Source organism: Megalops cyprinoides, chromosome 16, assembly GCF_013368585.1.
Source record: "Megalops cyprinoides isolate fMegCyp1 chromosome 16, fMegCyp1.pri, whole genome shotgun sequence".
Classification (NCBI taxonomy): domain Eukaryota; kingdom Metazoa; phylum Chordata; class Actinopteri; order Elopiformes; family Megalopidae; genus Megalops; species Megalops cyprinoides.
In genome coordinates this window covers 5,003,141-5,023,992 of record NC_050598.1, presented here as the reverse complement: position 1 = coordinate 5,023,992, position 20,852 = coordinate 5,003,141, and the positions used below count along the sequence as shown (strand labels likewise).

Below are 20,852 nucleotides of genomic sequence, written 5' to 3'. Positions count from 1 at the left end.
TGAGCTTTTGAAAGTGAATGCACTACCTCAAGAACATCTCTCCGTCCGCGAGAAAACGTCGGCGGTGTGATCTATCACAGCGAGCAACCAACAACCCGTGGCCAAAGGGTGGGTCACGTCCGTGTAGCTCACGCTAGACCGGCAGAAAATTGCGTAGCGGTTTTGGAAGTTCGCCAGCTACACAAACGGCGGCTTTCAACCGATTGGTCGAATCGGTGATAAACGCGGGGGCGGGTCTTTTACGTAAAAAAAGATTGGGGGGAGGTGTCCGTGTTTCAGTAGGCTACAGCACACTTAAATCTGGAAGCAACAGTAGGTCCCTGCGTTGATGGAGCAGTTGTGGTGTTCGGTAAACCGACGGACCGGTAAAAACAAAACTTTACAAGTTACAGTTAAGTCCTTTGTCTCGTTCTTTCTTGTTAAACCAAACAGTATCTAAAGTAGTTCACGAGGCACACAAAACGGCACGGCATTCCAAAAGCACGCGAGTGAGATAGACACCTATGAGCTAGCAAAAGTGGTAGCTGGCTATCTAAGTTGTGGAAGAGATTTATTTGCGAAAGTGAAAGATCGATTCTGGTGCAGCGATGAAGATTGAGTTCGCTCCGCTGAATATCCCGTTGCGAAGGCGCCTGCAGACGGCGGCGGTGGTGCAATGGGTTTTCTCGTTTCTCGCTCTGGGTAAGTAGCTTGCTAGGTGGTAAACATCGGGGCTGAGCTATGGATAGCCCATCTGTCACGCCGCACGTGTTGCATTTGCTGATGTTGTGTTCTCTAAGTTCTCTAATATCTCCTTGCCAATATGACCGTTGTTACATCTGCGATGTGACTTTACCAAAATGATTGAAAAGATTCCGGGTCTGAAACTGAATGGACGTGTGTCGATATTGCCGTCAGTCTCTTCAAAATAGCAGGCGACAGTTTTGCTGGAACTTCGTGTAGTTAGGTATGTACTTGGCAAGCGCATATTAGGCCTACAAATTTTATCTAGCTATATGCTTTCAAGATAAGGGCACCTGTTTGGCAGATGGCTAGCTGACAAACAATTATACGGGAGATGAGGTTAGAATAGATAATTAAATTAGAATAGATATATAACTTTGGAGCACTGTGCCCAAGGGCACCTGTGCCACCATACTTGGCGAATGTTCCATGTCCTATGTGTCTGTCACTCGCTTTTACGGCTTGAAAGTCTAGCTCCATTCCGGTTGCTACTGCCGCGTTAACCTGCTCGCTGTTTTTTTTAAATAGAATTTAGAATTGAGCAATAGAGCGATTCGTCAGAGTCCGCCTACGTAAACACCCGTTGGTCAGATTCTAAATGTTAAACTAAACCAACAAATAAGCGATACTTGGAGTGAGTACAAAGTCTAGATTTATTTGCAATGTCTGTCTAAATGCTTTGGAGCTACGATAAACATAAGGAAGACCATCTGATTGGACGTTTCTCAATTAAATGTGGCAACACTAACATATCCCCCTTCCCTCCTGATGATTCTGTTTGAGGAGAAACCTTTGTTGCCTCACTACAGTTACTACATTTTGTCATTTTGTAATGAAATGACCCTCTGCCTAAATCTTTTTCTGTCTCCACATGACCTCTCCCCTGACCTTTCACCCTGCTCCTCTGGCTGTCCCTGTCCCTCTCTCTCCCTCCCTCTCTCCTTCTCCCCTTGCCTCTCTCTATTTCCACCCCTTTTGGCAAATCTCCCCTGACTCTTCACCCTGTTCCTCTCTCTCCCTCCCTCTCTCCTTTTCCCCTTGCCTCTCTCTATTTCACCCCTTTGGGAGTGTCCTTTTCCCACCTCCTCCTTTGGCTTTCCCTCTCTTTCTTTCTTTTAACTCTCTCTCTGTCCATCTTTCTTCCCCCTCCTCCTTCCCCAGCTCAGTGCTGTTTGGCAGCCTACATCTTGCTGTGCCTGACCCGCTGGTGGCTGCTGGCCGCGCTGTATGCCGGGTGGCTCTACCTGGACAGGGACACGCCCACCACCGGGGGCCGGCGCTCACACTGGGTCCGCAGCTGGGCAGTCTGGCGCTACTTCCGGGACTACTTCCCCATCTCAGTGAGTACCTCAGCTTTTAAAAATCACACCCCATATTGTAGCCATTCCCTTCCCAGAACGTTTCCCCATATCTGAGGCCCTGATTTTTCCAAAAACTATACTGTCACACTGCCCATCACATGTTTCCTGGAAGTACCGATCATATGGGTTGTATCAATGACCAATGGTAACATTACTCTCCAAGCGACAGCATTATCAACCATTAAAGCTTGAATTTTGTTACAGAACAGAGTGCACAAGAAGAAGGATTTATTTTTTTTGATTCGCTTTTTGGGCTTTTTCCCTCCGTTTGATTCATAGAGCTGAGCTTGCATTCAGAGCGAATGCAGAACGAATTGACCTTTGCGCCGTTCGAGAGCTCGTTTAAATTCAGTTTCGGGGCTGTATTTGAACAGGTGATTACATACGTAAAGAGATTGTGGAAAATGTGGATCAAGACTCTGGACCTGGCCCTCCTCTAACCCTGCATGTCTCTCTTTGCTCAGCTGATTAAAACAGTGGACCTTGACCCTAAGCACAACTACCTGTTCGGCTTCCACCCCCATGGCGTCCTGGTGGCGGGAGGGTTCGGGAACTTCTGCACTGAGGCGTCTGGGTTTGCGACCCTGTTCCCGGGACTCACCCCCTATCTGCTGATGCTCCCGTTCTGGTTCCGCGTACCATTCTTTCGGGACTACATCATGTCCGGAGGTTGGTGTGGGTCTGAGGCCCCTCATGTACATTTTTCAACATCAGGCAAAAAATAGCTAACAGACATTTCAGTCGACCAAGACTGCCTGTGACAGATTGTTTGACGGAGTTAAAAATGTCCTTTTTCCCATTGTCTGGTTGGCATCAGTAGGGATAACTTAATTTTGAGGGCAGTCATTACATTACGGTCTTATTCAGTATAGCCGTTTTCACATATGAACACTGGACAAGGTCCGGAGAATCAGGTCCGGAACTTGGCCGGAATTTCCCTTTCACACATGTAGCACACAACAGGAGATTGTCCGTGACAGACGCGTTCACACCTACTGGAAATACTCCGGTTTGGTTTAGGTGAGGGGCGGCGCCTAGGTAGAGTGTGCAGGAGGCAGGACATGACGCACAAAGTACGCTGCAGAAATTGCAGTGGCTGTATTCGAAACCGCCTACTGTGTACTGTGTACTACACAAGTATATGCTGTATACTGCATGCTATTTTTCAGTGTAGTACCCAGTATATGACCATTAATAATTACATTTGTAGTATGTTACATTGTCGCTTGAAATCATTGCGAGTTTAGAAACGACCAGATTTCCTTGTGGTATTTTCCAGCTAGACGCCGCTTGCATTTTCACGAGTGAAAAGTGTTGACGAGTTCATGAAAAGCATTTCGCGAGTTGAAGTGTTTTCTTTTCAATGTCTTACCTTTCGGTGGTACGGGCACATAATGCGGCACGGAGGAGGAGAAGGCAAACAAAAAAAATCACACATAGCCATCCAAATGGTGCTACCAGTAACATAATTTATTGTTCGCTATGTATCTTAGGTCACCAGTTCACCTATCTCACTATACCTATCACTATTACTTAGCTACAGCTTAGCTAGCTACTAACCAGATAATAAACTACTAACCAACGTTATTGATCATCATAAGAGACAAGTTTTGGCAGCATAGCTATAACTAACTATCTTTTTAACGATCATTGGACTCAAAATAGCATGTATTTGGCCGTATATGCAATGTCAAGGAAACAGTAGAAAGCAATATACAGGCACGCAGAAAAGACTACGAGGCAGATGTTCGTATACGTCCGGTTTTGCGCCAGTCACATGACAGAAACGTCATCAACACGCCCACTCGCTCGCGGTGGATTCTCCGGGATGTTGCCTGCTGTATTCACACATGGGCTCATTACTAGGGAGCTGGCAGAACGAAGTCCGTCACATGTCCGGTCCGACTGATTCGGACATTTGCGTTCTCACATACAGCTCCTCCAGCTAAGGGCTGGATATGTTCCGGCATCCAGTGCATGTATGAAAGGGGCTTATGATGTACAAAGCTTACAGTTTTACTGTTATATATTGATATAGCTGGATATTCTTCAGTGATTTACAAAGCATACAATTTTACAATTTTTCCGTTTATATGGTTGGATATTAACAGAGGCAATTTCAGGGTAAGCAGTGGTCTAGATTAGATGGTTCTGTGCCAGGCCCAGCATTTCTTTGCACAGTGGGACTCTTTAACAGAGGTTAGACTGGTATAGATTTAATGTTGTCAGTGTCAAGTGTTGCACCATTTTCCAACCATTTGTACATATGGTAAGAACAATGCTTGTACACGACATTGAAAGAAGGAGAGAGCAGTAATGTGGCACGGTGGTGAGGAGCAGGACTTGCAACTGGAAGGTTGCTGGTTCAGTTCCCAAGTGTGCTGTTGTACTCACGAGCAAGGAGAACTTCCAGCTGTATAAATGGTGAATGTGTAAAAACTGTAAAATGTGGAAGTCATCGTGGATTAAAAGCATCTGCTTGGCAAGGTAATGTAATGGAGAATAGGTTGAGAGGAGCAGAAACGAGGCTTAGAGAATTGCATTCTCGGCGGGAACCAGAATGAATTGGGGAAACGCTATTTAAAGTGGCACTGAATTGAAGTGAATCAAGAGTGAGCAGGGGAGGAAGAGAGAGGCGTGTCTGCACCCTGTGCCCTGTCCTATGACAGCGGTTGTGTCACTGGGCTCGCCTTGCGCAAGGGGACGTTGTGAAAGGATTGCCATGTGTGGACATGTCTGGTAGAGTGTTGAACGCTGACCAACTGGACCACATTGTCACACGCAGGCAGGGTCAGTCGCGGGTGAGGACACACAGACAGACAGAGGCAAGGTCAATGTAGACAGTGGAGGAAATGCAGGTTTCTGATGTCATGCCTCGGAAATCCCCCGTTAATTACAGACTTATTGTTCTGTCTTGTTTTTCCCCATCTCATAGACCGCACACAGGCCGACAGAGGCGCTTCCGGGTGCGTGTTGCCATGTGGCTTTGATGTTTACTGTGTTTTGATGGTGATACCTGCCCACATACTCATCCAGACATGTACCTCCCCTTCCTGTCTGGGTTACCTTTCCTAAAAAAAAATCCTTGAGGTTTTTTTGTTTGTTTCTCCAAGAAAAAATCTATGCCTTATCTTGCCTGTACTGTACGTTTTTCAAACCCCTTTACAAACTGCCTCTGGAGCAGGGCACAAAGGCATGCGTTGGCACAGCTCGCAGTTGCATAAGAACCAGAGGTCAGTGGGACAGCACGTTTACCCAGACGACCACTTTCTGTTCTTGACAAACAGGGCCCATGCGCAAGACTGCTGATGTCCGCACATCCTAATCAATTGAACCTCAGGTGCCCGAGAGCAGAGAAACACCATGAAGTTGGGAAAGTCTGCTGCTCGTGCGTCGAGACTTGGAAAAGTGTCTTATTTATATTTATACTAACAGATTTGTTTATATTTCGCCCCGGCTTTCAAAAGAGAAATGTAAATAAATTTGTGAATGCGATTGCATTCTTTCCCCTGTTTACAAACACTGTTCATGTGAAGCTCAGTGGGGAACTGCAAAGAGCTGCAGCCCAAACATTGATGAATTAATGAAGCGCTCCCACCGCTCCTCCTCTATGGGGCTTTATTTATTTATTTATTTATTTTTATTCTAATTTTCTCCACATCAAATTTGGAGTCTGCAGTGGACTGCGCCCAGCTGGATTCTCACACCTGTACAGGGAGTGTGGTGTACCGTTTTCCACACACAGAATGTTGTACGGCAAAAGAGAGCCAGTGCCTACTGGATCACCAGCGCCTCTCACACTGATGTGATGAATTTAAATGAAATGGTCGTGAACCGAGGGATTCTGTCCAGTGTTGCCCTGCCTTGTCCTGGTGGGGTGAAACCAGTTGCCCAATCAGATTGGTTGTTTCTGGGGCTGTGTGGAACAGTGTGTGCTGGACAAAGACAGCTTTAAAGAATGACTGGGTACCCTCACGGAGATTGCAGATGTGTATGACTGCATACTGACACGTCTGCGGGCTGTGACACTGAGGCAGGCCCAGGAGGGTGCAGAGGTGGTCTTCACTTGAGAGCTGTGTATGACTGCAAACTGATACCTCTCCCAGCTGTAACAGTTTGCCATGGAGGCCGTGTGTGTGTGTGTGTGTGTGTGTGTGTGTACGGGCCTGTGACAGAGTGCTGTCACTACGGTTGAGTATGCGCTCTGACTGCCATACCAATGAGCCTGGCTCTTTGGCTTTGCAGTCAAGTCGCAGGGTTGGTACCCCGTAGACCCGGGTTTGAGGCCGGGTGGGGTGACTCCTCTCGCCCTTCGCTATAAATGGTGTCAGTGGAATGGCTTGCCACGAGGCCATCAGAAGCGTGCCCAGTGTGTGAGCTGTATGAGGGACCCCCAGGTTAGGTTGACCCCGGTGTGAGGGACCCCAGAGATGGGTGAAGCACAGTGTGAGGGACCCCAGAGATGGGTGAGGCAATGGTGAGTGGGGCACCCTGGGATGGGAGAAGTACGGCAGGGGAATGCGTGAGGGACGTCTTGGTGCGTGAAGCGCATGGGCGTGCTTCCTGAAGGGGAGGGCAGTGTGACCGAGTGCTGTCACTACGGTTGAGTATGCGCTCTGACTGCCATATCAACGAGCCTGGCTCTTTGGCGTTCCAGTCAGGCTGCTGGTTTGGTACCCTGTAGACTCGGGTTCGAGGCCGGGTGGGGTGACTCCTCTCGCCCTTCGCTACAGGGCCGGTCCTCTTAAACTGAGGGTTGTAGGCTTTAACCCAGACAAGGGGCGGCAGCCTCACTCTTTGATCAAGGTTACATCACCGGCATTTGTCAGAACTGACCCGAGTCAAGGGACTGTGGCATAGGAAAGTGGACGTATGAATAATTTGATAGAACTGTTGTCATAACTGCTTCTTTCTGGAAAGAGTTAAAATTTATCAACCAGCAAGCTTGGTGAGCCGTTTCCCATTGGCTTCCCATTTCTCATATTGCTCACAATCAATTTGCCTTAATTGGGTTAATACAAGAGTGAGAACTATCTATCTAATGGGCCCAATTGTTTAAAAAGTTTAATCTGGATCAGAATGATCCGGATTTGGAAATCCCATGTTTTCCTATCCAGGATCAGGTAATCCCTCTTACTTTTGTGCCGGTTTTTCAAAGCAACATTGGATTGTATCACCCTGATCCAGATACAATTTTTTCAAGATTACCAAATCACAGATTACCAGTGCTCAAAATGGGACTACATATCACAATGTAGGCTACTAGCTATGTAAAGAACAACAGGTAGAATAGCCAGCGTGGGGTCACTTTAATTGTTTTTATTGAAACTAGTAGAGACAGAAAACAGCACAGGGAGCGTGTAACATAATACTTGCCTGTATCGTCCTGCACAACATCGCTACCAGACGCAATGTCCCTCTCTGTGATTATGTTTATGATGCACCTGAGCCTGTTGAAGACCCAGACCAACCTCCGGCGTTCTCTCAGAATGAGGGACTGACTGGACGTGCAATAAGGGATGCAATTGTTAGTAACTACTTTTGACTGGTTCATCTCTGATGTATCATTGTAAGTTATATACAGTGATAAATGACAGTTGAAATTAAATATTTTTGTTTGATATTGACAGCTTTTTGGGGGATTATTTTATGGGGACAAATATGTACTGAAAGGTTTAATACGTAGCCTAATGTCTACTTTATCCCGGTTAAACAAATCAAGTGCAAAATATAAATAAATGTATATATACTACATGATACAAATGTTGTATTATTTGACCAATTTTATTACATTTTGTTCCTGAAATCCACCCTGAATCCACCCTTCTGCTGGGATCAGGACAATCCTGATTTTTGGATCAAAGGTATCCCAATCCTACTAAAAAGTTTTGAACAACACATACTGAAGGTTTGTGTTAGATTACGTGATCTGATCCGATTTCAGAATCCTTTTTTTCTTTTGAACAACCCATTTTCAAGATTTGATCCAGTCCGATAGCCGAAATCCGATCAGATTTCTTCTGAACAACTGGGCCATGGAGTTCAGTGATGGCATTAGCTGCCCCTGCTGGTCCAAAACACTGCAGTTGTCTTTTGTCTCTGTTACTGTTCCCCTCATTTGACAGCACTTGCCATTGAGTACTCTTTTGTGGATTCAGTAATGGATGATGGAATTGGGATTGCTTAAATCAGGGTTGGTGTTATTTGTTGCTCAACAACCAGTCCATACAGCTTGGGATTTAATTTACCTAAATTTACCAGAGTACAGTAGCTGTCTCACCCAAGATTTCATCTCTCTGTCCTCCCTCCTTCCCTCCCCCATCTCTCTGTGTCTCTCAATCTCACTCATTCTCACTCTTTCTGTTGCCCTCTCTCTCTCTCGCTCTATCTCTCTCTCTCTTCCACCCCACTCCACCCAGGTCTGGTATCCAGTGAGAAAAGTAGTGCCAGCTACATTTTGAGTCGTCCAGGCGGGGGTCATGTGGCGGTTGTGGCAGTAGGGGGTGCTCCAGAGTCACTGGATGCCCGGCCAGGAGCTCTGACGCTTCAGGTTCTCAACAGGAAAGGCTTCATCAAACTGGCCCTCAAGCATGGGTATGATACGGCTGTGTGTGTGTGTCTGTGTGTGTGTGTGTGTGTGTGTGTGAGTGAGGGGGGAAAAAAACTGCATTGAAGTTTGAGTATGAGGAAGTTATATTGCTGTTTTTGTGAGACAATATTTATGTCTGGGTTTTATATCTTTGTGTACTTTTTTGTCACATTTTTTTCTCTCTCTCTCCTCTCTCTCTCTCTCTCTCTCTCTCTCTCTCTCTCTCTCTCTCTCTCTCTCTCTCTCTCTCTCTCTCTCATTGCTAACTCCTGCTCCCGTCCCTCTCCCGGCAGAGCGCAGTTGGTGCCAGTCTTCTCATTTGGGGAGAATGAGCTGTTCGACCAGATGGAGAACCCTGCCGGCTCGCCCCTCAGGTGCCTGCAGGACCGAATGCAGAAGATGATGGGTGTGGCCCTACCCCTCTTCCATGCCCGGGGCGTCTTCCAGTACAGCTTTGGCCTGCTGCCCTACAGGAAACCCATCCATACAGTGGGTAAGCACAACAAGACTGTCTGAATGGAGCATACCTCACCAATAACAGGACACTTCAAATACAATGACATTCTCATTTACCTTATTCATTCATTATATTTGGGAGATGCTGTCATCCTGAGCTCCTTGCATAGCTTAAAATTGAAATCCATGGAAGCAGCAGACATTTACCAGGACAGTATGGAGTTAAGTACGTCACCAAGAGTACAATGGCAGCGCCATTGGTGAAGTGGTGAAGGGCGGGGAATTGTGAACTCCGCCCTTCACCACTATGCCACACTGCTTCCCATTTATGTATTTTGCAAATGCTCTTATTCAGAGTGACTTAAATAGTAAGAGTATACAGTGCAATCTCACACAGTTGTCTGAAAAACAGAACTCAACAGACCACACACAAAAGTGCTTCAGGCTGTTATACACTGGAAATACACAAATGCTATGGTTAATGAAACTGAGGGGGCAGTTTCACCCGTAACTAGGTTCAGGCTAATTTGCTGTCACAGTGGGGTGTCGGTCAGGACACAGGAGTCAGGTTCCGGGTTCAGTTGTTTATTGGGGATTTGGAATGGGTGGATGTGAGGGTTTGTGTTGTATGTGTGTGTGGTTTCCTGCAAGGAGTAAGCAGGGAGAATGAATCAGTACATAACAGGATAACAGGCATGGGACATACAGGCTTTGACTGCATGAATGGCTGTGGAAACATTTATACGTCAAGGACACACTATCTTAATTAACATGCACACCCCTCTCTCTCTACAGGCAATTGTATTACAACCAGTTGAACTTAGGCATACTACGTACTTTGGCACAGACGCACACAACAACAGCACAATGTTTGGTCCCCAAAGGCTTGGTCTCCCCAGTTCTTCACCTCCCAGATATTGTTGCGGTACTGAGGTGGGGGAGGTCACTACCACCTTTATATTGTCCCGTATCCCTGGCCCTATTGAGGCCCTGATTGGTGGCCAAAGGATACGGGCAGGTCCGAGGGCAAATGGTGACCTGGGGGCTGTTCTTGGGGGTGCGCCTGTGCCTCGAGTTACCTGTGGGGGTCCTGCTAATAAGGGGAGCAGCAGGACTGGTTTGGCCAGGTTTCAACTGAGTTGTAAACAAGTGCCTGTGAGAGGTGGGGTTGGTGCGCAAACAAAGACAAAGACAGAAACAGAAACATGTGGCCCTTTTCTACAGTTAATTAACACTCCCATGTTCCAATTTGAAAGGCACCTGTCGTGACCTGATCATTCCTGCTGTTTAGCATTTGATATGAAATAAAGGAAACAATTGTGTACAAACCCTCTCCCCAACACTGCCTAATTCTCTGTCCTCCTCTTCTTCTCTTCTTTTACTTCTCCACATTCTCTGTGACCTCTCTGTCTCCCCTACCCTCCTGCCCACTCCACCCCCCCCCCCCCCCCCCCCCCCCCCCCCCCCCCCCCCCCCAAAAAAAAGTGGGCCGGCCCATTCCAGTGGTCCAGACCCCCTCCCCGAGCAAAGAGGACATAGATGCCCTGCACCAGCTCTACATGGAGGGCCTCACCCAGCTTTTTGAGGAACACAAGAGCAAGTACGGCATCGCAGAAGACAAGCACCTCAAGTTCATCTAGCATCTATCTTCCTGTCACTAGCTCTCTCTCTCCCCCTGCCCCCTGCCCTCTTTCCTTCCCACGTTCGTTCACCTTTCCCCACGGATTCGGTCGGAGGTGTCGCTGGCGTCACTTCACCATTTTTGCATTCCAGGAAACGTCAAAGGAATGGATAGGACTGTCAAAAAGGCCATAAAACGTAGCGAAACATTGAGGTATACTATAGTATGGAATGTGCACAGTCCATGGAGTTACGATGGAGTCATCACAGTGATTAGTTAGGGTGAAATAAATGGTAACGCCATAACCACAGCGGAATTCCAGGGCAAGTCTCTGTCGGTCTCTGGAGCTTTCATCCAGACGAAAGTGTCGGTGTTCGAAATGTCTACCTCGTGTGCGTACGCGATTGCATCTCGGCGTTCACGTCCGCCTTCCAACCAATTGTTCATTGGTCCATTTAGAGCTAAGCGAAATAAGGCTTATGTTCATTTCATTTTTATTTGATTTTTATCATTTATTTAGGCTGCATCTGAAGATTTTAGGGTTTTTGTGTGTTTGGGGCAGTGGGGGTGGGGGGTGGAAGGGGGTCTGGGAATGGGTGTGGCTGTGAGAGCAAGCTAACTGGATCCCTGCCCTGGGAAAATTTTTGAACTGATTCACAAGAAGTAGCGTTTAAAGCAGCACAGGCCTACGCTGTTGGAACGCTGGCCCAGAACGCCCAAATCCTGTCGTCTCGCAGCAGGTACTTCCTGCTCCACCAGTCCGTCCTGCCTGCCCGCTTCACACAACAGCCATGGAGCGGAGTAGCTTATTGTGGTTTTGAATTTGGCCAGATCGTAGGCCAGATTATTCCTCAGAAGAAATGAGCTGCAATCCACTTCTTGGGTAGTCTGGTCAAAGATGGGATGACCGAATTATTGCCCAATGACAGTGTGTGAGAAACATTTCAATCAGTGTTATTTGGTATTTCAACACAGGCAAAACAGGAACTTTTTTAATCAAATTGTATCAATGGTATGACTAAGAATTTCATCTTTTTGTGTGAATTTATAGACACCCCTGACTTGTTTAAGTGCTTTATGTCCAGTTTGTCAAGTGGGCTACTGGTTTAGGTTTTAGCTTTTCTCATGTTTAGCTTTATGTACCAGTAAAGCCAAAAAGGCAGAGGAATGAACTCAGGGGGGTGGTGAACAGGGAACGTGTTGACAGATTCTTTCATGGTTACTGGCTGTGTTTGCATACTGCAGCTCAGAAACCTCTCCCAAGTCTAACCTTAACGCATGGATGAATGGGTTAGTGTAGTACAGTAGTTTGGTTTATGTTCTAGGTGGCAGGCTGAGGGACAGGGAACCCCATAGGAACTTCATTACAGGTGCTGCTGTTAGCTAAAGGAATAATGGTACACTGCACAGAAGTCAATGGAGGTGACGGTGCTTCTGCCAAAAATGGCCTCTCTGGAATCTTGTGCAAACTGTGTGAGCGTGTTTGTGTGTGTGTGTGTGTGTATCACCAGTGAGTGGTCTGAATCACCGGGTTCTCACAGCAGTCTGATCCATCAGGCTCAATCATTTCCCAGGGGGTGCACCTCACTGTTCATCAGAGTTCAGCCGATTGGCACAGATACAACTTGCAGTGCATGTGAGCCAATCAGATGCCAACCCATTGAATGTTTGTGGGAGCCCCATGCTTTGGGAGTGTATTCAAAGTCAACTGGATGAAAAACAATCAAACTTCTGCTGTGGGGGACTGCTGATCCCTAAATCTTGGTACCACTAATTGTATTGTATTATAAAGATGAGACTATTTTCGTTATTGTGTTGTGTTTTTGTGTTTTGATAATTGCCTATGAAAATATGTATGAATGTACACACAGGGCCAAGTGCAGCGGCTGTGTCAGGGGTGTAAATCTCGAGCTTAGACCTCTAGACAGCTGAAGTTGATTCAACTTGGTTCAGCCATTAGCAATGTCACAGATCATGTTGCAGTCAGTTCAGTGTCCTGTGGCACGGGAAATAAATATAATATTATAAATAATCACAATGCCTCCCATTCATGACAAGCCATTGATAAATTTTATGTGATGGAAGTCCCTCAATGGAGAGTTGGTGATTCTTTTAAAGAAGCCGTAGTCTTATTTCCCTAATGGTGTGTTTTAAGTGTTCCAAACTGAGGAGATTTACAAAATCAGCTCTGAGTTGGATGTGTGTGAACACATCTTTTGTCTTGCTGTAGGAATCCAGGAGAAATTGACAAGAGAATGAGACATCTTAAATAGCAGACGGCTGTGACCACTGAACATTCACAAGACTGGAGTATTGACAATGTTATTGTTTTTAAAGGTACATTAGGGTAGCCCTGTGAGGAGAGAAAACCCAGGGAAAGGGTATGGTTGGACATTCCAGTCCTTCACAGATGTACACTATATCATGAAGGCTGTTTCATTCATGCTTGCTTGACACTTTCTTTGATATAATTTGTTCAGTTACTCATTGCGGAAAATATTTTTCAAGTCTAAGGAAGAAAATAACAGATTTTTCTGAGAGCAGAAAAAATGGTTTTTCTTACAAAATATAAACTAACATACCAATGATTCTCTACACTTAACATGGCTCTTCACACTTTACTGTATCAAACAAAACACTAAGCAAAGGAACTAAGAACACTACGTCATCTGTAGGAGTAAGTTATCAACATGTGGCGCTTGCAATAGGCGGTAGTGCTGAAACCAATTCAAGTAATATTATTACACATTAGCATTTTACAGGTTGAATTAGAAGTATTGTGAAAGCAGGACATTGACAATTTTGAAGAAGCTGTCATGTTATAACAGTATTATGTAATGCTAAGCAGTGGAACCTGTTAGGTCTTAACCATTGGAATGCAGTCAGTTACTATAACAATAACACATTTGAGTACAGACACATGAGACATACATGTAATCAAAGGTAAATCATCACTTGCAGTGGTTATAACCTAAGCGTGGACATTTTCAGGGACAGGTGGTTTCAGGGACAGAACACTTAAAATGGGGGCCAGTCACCTTAGTCTAGACCAACACAGAAGTTACTGCTGACTAATGTAAAAGCAATGCCATTCATATCATTAGCTAACGAAAGTTAACTAACATTAAGGCAGAGACCTTCCAAAGTAGTCACCGTCATCAGCATCATCATGGCATTGTCCAGTACTCCTTTGAGCATTGGCATGTAAACTATGCTGTGTCTAAGTGAGCACCAAATCTCTGTTGTGATCTGCACAGAGCAAGTGATGTGCACAGAGAAAGCTAGCATTTCCAAAGCAATTACTCATTTAGTATTTTTAGGCTGTGTGTATGTGTTGAACAAAATGATGCTCTCACAAAAATAGCCCTGAATATATTCAGTTAATTCAGGAAATCCCATGCAATTAAAGTGAGGTCATCCTGTCTGGCTTGAATCTTTGGTTGTGCAGTGTTCAGTGAAATGACTCTGAGTTGAGAAATGAAGTTGAAAATAAACAGAACAATTTGTTAACTTTTAATCACATAGAGCTGGTAGGGGGAAAACAATTCTGGTACCCAGCTGAAAAGCACCAAAACACTTGGGTCACATCAGGTGACCAACGGAGGGTGGGAAAATTTTACATCAATATTTCATTTGTCAATTTCAAAACAAATACATCTGTACAGTAAACTCATTGTTCACCGGTCTCTGTGAATAGCAATACTCCCCACAAAGGAATTAATACACCACCAGTTGTGGTGGAGGGAAGATTTCCAAAGTAACTATATATTGTAACAGAGGCAAGACTATACAAGACCTGAAGGAGTAAATAGATTAGGTAATTAAGTTTGATGAAGACAATGACAGAAGGGCATACCAGCACCTGAAATGCTTCCGGGGGGAAAAACGGCACTCGTATTTATTCGATGTTGATATCACAGCAGCAGCACTATGCTGCTTCCATGTGGTAGATAGAAACACATGGCTACAAATATAAAGAGTGAAAACATATGCTATGTGATTTTCAAAGCCAATAGGTAAGTTAATCAACATATAGATTCAAGTGATATTTTTCTGCCCTGGAAGCATTTCACTGAACTTAGGAGGTGTGCTCCCACATCAGGTATGACTAAAGGGAAAAAAATATGGGAAGAATCCTAATGCCACATACCGGGGATAGCTGTTATTGCACTAAAAATAGCTATTCCATATATTGTACAGCCCTAGTCAGGCCATCAGTTAATAAATGTATTTACTCATTTTGGCAGCCATAGTACACCACACAACAAGAAAAATGTTGAAACAAAGTAACTGTCAAGTACATGACACAAAAAAAATGTAAATTGAAGTGTACGTGGGTAATGTTTGTGCTCTTTCAGTTACAATGGAATATTATTTATACATTAAACTATATGAAATATGATTTTTACCACTACGCCACACAGCTATCCTGCTCCTTACTGCTACACCACACTGTTGCTCCTCACCGCTACACCACACTGCTGCTCATTAGGTAGCAGTCCGTTACTCACCCACTTGGCGTCGTCCTTCATGATGACCAGTGAGCCTCCAAAGCTGCTGCAGCGGTCACGGGCCGACTCCCAGGCCATGCCTTCATCCGAAAAGAAGAGGCAGATGGGGGAATAAAACACCCAGTCGTGCGGGCAGCTGCCCTTAGTGATGGCTGGGGGATGGGGAGGATTACAGGAAAACGGTCAGTCAAATTGTAGAGGTGACCATGACCTGATAATCAGTCCAAGAAACATAACCCGATGCATTCAGATTCAGGCTCATGATGATGCTGAGAACAAACCGTGGACGATGACAGCAAATACTGACAATGATTTTGGCTGATAATGTATAACATTTGGGAACCTACTGTCATTAGTAATTCTGTTATATTTATATTATAACAGATATATATATTTATATTAGTTATATTTCAGCTCGAAAATGGTCTTCTCCAGAAGTTCCAGCGCATCCATTCTTGTCATGACTGCAGAGGCATTGGAGCAAGCAACATGACCACAGGAGAAAAGAGCTTGCCTACTTCCAATGCTATTCCCACAGCTTCTCAACGTAGCCCTAGGAGGAACCAGTATGAAAGCAGATCTGTGTTCAGAGGGAACATGAAAAGGTATGCACCAGAGGCCAGCTGGCGTTCAGTGTTTTGCAGTGAGGTGTTCAGAGTGCTGATTTCTCTGTTGAGATTGTCACCGAAGGAGAACAAGATCACCCTATTCACCCTATTGCTAGCTAGCAATATATCTAGGCTGCTAGATAGCTAGCTAACCATAAAAGCTGGTGTATACTTATTTAGCAAACTAGTCCAGCCAGATACATTTAACAGTCCATGCGCTACTGAGTGCTGTGCTCTTTCTGTCATGGATGTGTCTGTTTGTTTAAAGAACTGGCCACAGATCAGTGGGTTGAGCTGTTTAATGTAACCGGTAATGCAAAGAGTCATTAGCTTCCAGCTTCGTCTACTTGCTGCAAATTCGGTACTTTTGTTGACTTGCTTTACAGTTGAGTGTGTGATTACCTTCCCAAAACCACACTTGGGGATTTTCCTCCAACAATGATGCGACACACCCCAGTCAATGGGAGTTAGCCAGTGGGGAAGCAGAGGCTTCTTGATTTGCCTTAGCCACTGAATGCTTCAGAGGTTCTGGTGTTTATTCGAGTAAAAATGAAATCTTGCATTCATTATGTCATTCAAAATATTCAAATATAATTTTGTTGATGAATATTTTATTTAGTCTAAGTGTCAATAAGTGTTGTCCAAATGATTTGTAAAAAATCTACTGGCTGTCTTTGCATAAACATATGTTTCAAGTACTTAGTGTCTGCGGTTATAGCAAGATTGCAGCGTTAAATCTGTAGTTTGCGATGATTCTCTCTGACATGGTAGAGGGATTTATTTTATAACGACACACTAAGATTCCTACGATTACCAAGAGGCACTGGTTAATCTAGGAAGATTTCTGACGGTGAAGATGTTTGTGGGAAACACTCCCTAAATGAAAAATGCTTATCGAGAAGGTTTAAACAATCATGTTAGCCCTAAGATGGTCTTAAGGAAACAAGGCCCAGAACCTTTATCCATGGGTGCGAGAGAGCCTTCACATGTCTCCCCAAAGTGTTTAATTGTTAATTGCTTTTTGTGTTTGTTAAATGTCTAATGGGCATCCCTTTGTATAAACCACTTCATATTTGGATGTCATCTATTGCATTTAAAGCAGGTTTTGTCTAATTGTTCTGTGCCTTTAAAACAGCAGTTGGTTCATGAGCCACACCTGTCTGATTAACAAGCCATTAAATGCAGGTATTTGGCTGCAGAGCGAGACCCTTGTGTGTTTTAAGTGTTTGTCTGTGCTTTCAGTTTTGGCCTGTATTTTTTTAAATACATTTAGATTTCTTTTGAAGTTTTTACTCCATTTGTGCTTTTTAGGGAAGCCTTGGTCTAAACCATGTTTTAAGTTCAGATGAAAAACCACAAGAGCTACTCTAGCCCCTCACAACAGCTGGCAACAGGCTCTTGCTGCTATCTGAGTATCTGAGTCCAACACCAAAAACTATACAAGCAAAAGAAACATCTTAAAGCTAGTGGAGTTTACATTAGGAACAGGTTAGACAGGAAGAAGGAAGGAGCTTCATAACTGTAAAACCAAATGTACTTGGGAACTGTCCCCGCAGTAAAAGCAGTAAAACATATATATACATACCCAAGTGGTGATGAGTGTCTGTAAGCATTTGTATGCACACACCTTCCCCTCGTTTTGCTGGTCATCTCTCCCCCACTGCTTTAAACACTCACACTGATCTTTTTCCTTTCACTAAGGATTCATTTACTTTGGGGTGCAAAGCCAGGAAAACCATTTGAGGCTAAGGTTCACCAAATGCCAGTTTTCAGGAATTGAGCTCAAGTGGCATACTAACGTAAGGGAATTGGCTTTCCGCGACAGTGACCCCCAAGCCCCTTTTTGCAAATTTTACAGCATTCCCTGTGCCTTCCTTTACCCCCTCCTGCTACCCTACCCCATTACCCCAGCACTTCATCTCATCCTGCATGTCAACCTTTTCTCCAGAAGGCCCTCGCCTCGCTGGAATCCACAGTTTCAAAGTTGTCCTGATATTCTTTATTGGCTGTTTCAGTGCCTTTAGCCGCGTCCCCCGCCTCCTTCATTGGCACTCGCTGAAACATGGGACAGAGATGCTTATCTGAGGGTGGCGGATGCAGCTGAGCAGCAAGGCTTTACATAATCGAGGTCTCCAACCGGTTGTGAATGGGCGGTGACCCCTGTGAGTTCTCCTTTATGTACAGAGTGCTCCTTCTGGGAGGCAGGCCAACACCCTCTGATGACTTGGATGACATTTTCTCATCACAAGCTGCTGTCATGCACAACTCAGGGCACTTCATAGTTCATAGCTATTTTGTCCATACATTATTGATTAATCAACTAATAATGATTAATGTAAATTATGGATGAATTGAACAATTTACAGACACACACACACAAACGCATACACATATACACATGCATGCACAGTAATGGCAAATGTTTCTTTTTGTCAGTGCTCCCGCCCCCTAGCCCTTGTGTTCTGGTTTTTTTCTTTTTTTCCATGTGCTTTTGTTTTTCCCCTTGTGTTTCAGCCCTGCCCTGCTCTCTGCCCTGTCTCCGCCTGATTACCTGCACACCTGCATCTCATCCCCTCATCAGACTGTCCCTATATATACCCTGTTTGTTGTGTAGTTGTTGCTAGTTCGTAGCATTAGTTTCCCACTGTTTCGTCCCCGCCGTTTTTCGTCTTTTGCTGTTTGCCGATTTCGACCTGCCTGTTTTTTGATCCGTTTCAGCCTACCCCTTTGTTTTGTTCGCCCGATTGTGCCTGCTCGTTGACCGACCCTGCCTGTTCCGACTATCCCGTATTTGGATTTTCCCTTGGACTGCCTCTCTGGTTTTGACCCTGCCTGTGAACTGGTTTTTCGATCTGCCGTGTGATTTCGTTAATCTGCCCGGAGACCTACGCTCTTTTGGGTCTGCGATTGAGTCCTAGCCTGTGCTCCCTGACACTTTTGTGCAATGTACTGCTATTACTTTTGTAAAGGAAGTGAAAGTGCCTAGTTGCTTTCCAGCAGCAGTAACTGTGGAATCAGCATTTTAAATAACTTAATAGATATTTTTTTCCCAGTAATATTCACAGTGAATATGACATTGTAGCATTTTTAGCGAATGTCCCTCCACCTCCTTGCAGAGAGTATGCCAGTAAGGACTGGGGGTTGGGGAGCACACAACTTGAGGGGTTTCTTTTCCTAATATGAAGGGGCATGTGGTCACTAGTGGACAGTTGAGGGTTATAAGGTGGGAGCATCTAATTAAAGTGTAAGTGTGATATTTCATCAGTCAGTAGCTCAAGTCTTAGTTGAACATGACTGCGATCCCTTTTCACGAAATAGCACCATTTTCTTTGTTGGTTCAGCCAACCTTAGGCAACTTTATTGTTTTTGGTGACCAGCACAACCATTACATTACATTATGTCATTTAGCAGATGCTCTTATCCAGAGTGACTGCCAAATAAGTACATCACAATGCTAGGAGTAGTTATCAAAAGGTACTACGAGAGGTCAGTAAGATACTGAGTTAAGTGCTAAACTAGTGTAAAGTGTTTTTCTGGAATAGAAAATAGGTATAGATAGGATAGATAGAGAGGAAGAAAGACTGGAGATAAAGCTTGAAGAGATGAGTTTTCAGCTTTCTCTTGAAGGCACCCAGGGAGTCTATTCTACAAATCTCAGCAGAAAGCTCATCCCACCAGCGTGGAGCAAGTACTGAGAAGACGCAGGTCCAAGAGATGCTGCCCTTGTATTTCGGGACACAGAGGTGACCCAAGGTAGGAGAGCTAAGCACTCTTACTGGCTTGCAGGCCTGGATCACCCACAGTTAGCTTGTAACAACAGAAAATAGATGTTCTCTGATGGCAATCCCCTGTCACCGACTCCTTCCATGTCCTGGCTGAAACAAAGACTGGAGGCCATGCACACAGCAACCGGCGTTTCAGAGTGGGATATTTCCTATGCAACGCTTTCAGGAAGAACGAGAGGATGGATGTTGGGCTTGATCCAAAACGGAGTGGAAAATGGTTGCTGGGGGAGACATGGCAATCCTTTTCATTGCTAGCAAGCACCCTGAGGACTTTTGAGGACTTTGACTGTAGATTTCACTGAGTGATGAGACAGTTGATAGCATTTGGCTGGTATTCCTTCACATTCAGCCCTAAATGTAACTTACCTCAGCACTAGTTAACTATAATGTTACAAATTGGTAACATTCGTCTTGATTTAGAGGGAAAGCCAGGGTATAACTCCAAGAAAACAGAGCTTAAACTGAATCTATTTTATATGTTAATAAGGCATCAGTTATATGTTAATTAGAATTAAGATGTTAGTAACATCTTTTGTATGTACTGTGACGTTTCTCAAATTTCAGTTCTCATTTCATTTAAAGTGGCATTTTAGATGACAGGAATGATTCCGTAAAAAAGAGAACAGTGTGCATTGTTGATTTGCCATTGAAAGTGGAAAGAATAAAAGGAGAGAATTAAACAATTAACTACATTAATGGACATGTGTGCCAATTCAGATGCGTGTGCTAACTTTTTTAAATGCATACAGTGGATCAAGAAAGTCTACACACCCCTTCAAAATTTCTTGTTTTTTGTGCCTTAAAGGCTGAAATTAAGACAAATTAAATCAGACTTTTTTAGCTTTACACATTGTAACCAACAATATCTAAGTGAAAATCCAATGCCTCTGCTTTTCAAAAAATATTAAAAAGGAACCACTTTTAATGTCTTTGTTGCAAATGTCTGCACATCCTTAAATTAATACTTGGTGGAAGCACCTTTTGCTTCGATAACTGCAGTGAGTCTGTTTGGATAAGTCTCTACAATTCTTCTTTGAAGTAGATTTCAAGTTTGCTTAAATTACAAAGGGACTGCTTATGAACAGATCTCTTCAAGTCAGTCCAAAGATTTTCAATGGTGTTGAGGTCAGAACTCAGCCAAGGTGTTTTTTCTATTTTAAATTAATATTCAGAAATCTGCTTCTTTTTCTTCTTTGAT

General features: G+C 44.4%; 1 protein-coding gene across 1 annotated transcript; it reads left to right on the top strand.

The window, feature by feature from the left end:
- The first annotated feature begins 289 nt into the window (after positions 1 to 289).
- Positions 290 to 12,788, top strand: mogat3a (monoacylglycerol O-acyltransferase 3a). Its single transcript, XM_036548260.1, has 6 exons — positions 290 to 681; positions 1,885 to 2,063; positions 2,549 to 2,753; positions 8,504 to 8,678; positions 8,967 to 9,166; positions 10,615 to 12,788. Exons 1-6 carry the CDS (start codon positions 588 to 590, stop codon positions 10,767 to 10,769), a joined length of 1,008 nt encoding a protein of 335 aa, XP_036404153.1. The 5' UTR covers positions 290 to 587; the 3' UTR covers positions 10,770 to 12,788.
- Positions 12,789 to 20,852: the final 8,064 nt, after the last annotated feature.

Coding starts and splice junctions, on each gene's coding strand:
- mogat3a (XM_036548260.1), top strand. CDS start 588: ATGAAGATTGAGTTCGCTCCGCTGAATATCCCGTTGCGAAGGCGCCTG. Junction 682..1,884: donor TTTCTCGTTTCTCGCTCTGG/GTAAGTAGCTTG, acceptor CTCCTTCCCCAG/CTCAGTGCTGTTTGGCAGCC. Junction 9,167..10,614: donor GAAACCCATCCATACAGTGG/GTAAGCACAACA, acceptor CCCAAAAAAAAG/TGGGCCGGCCCATTCCAGTG.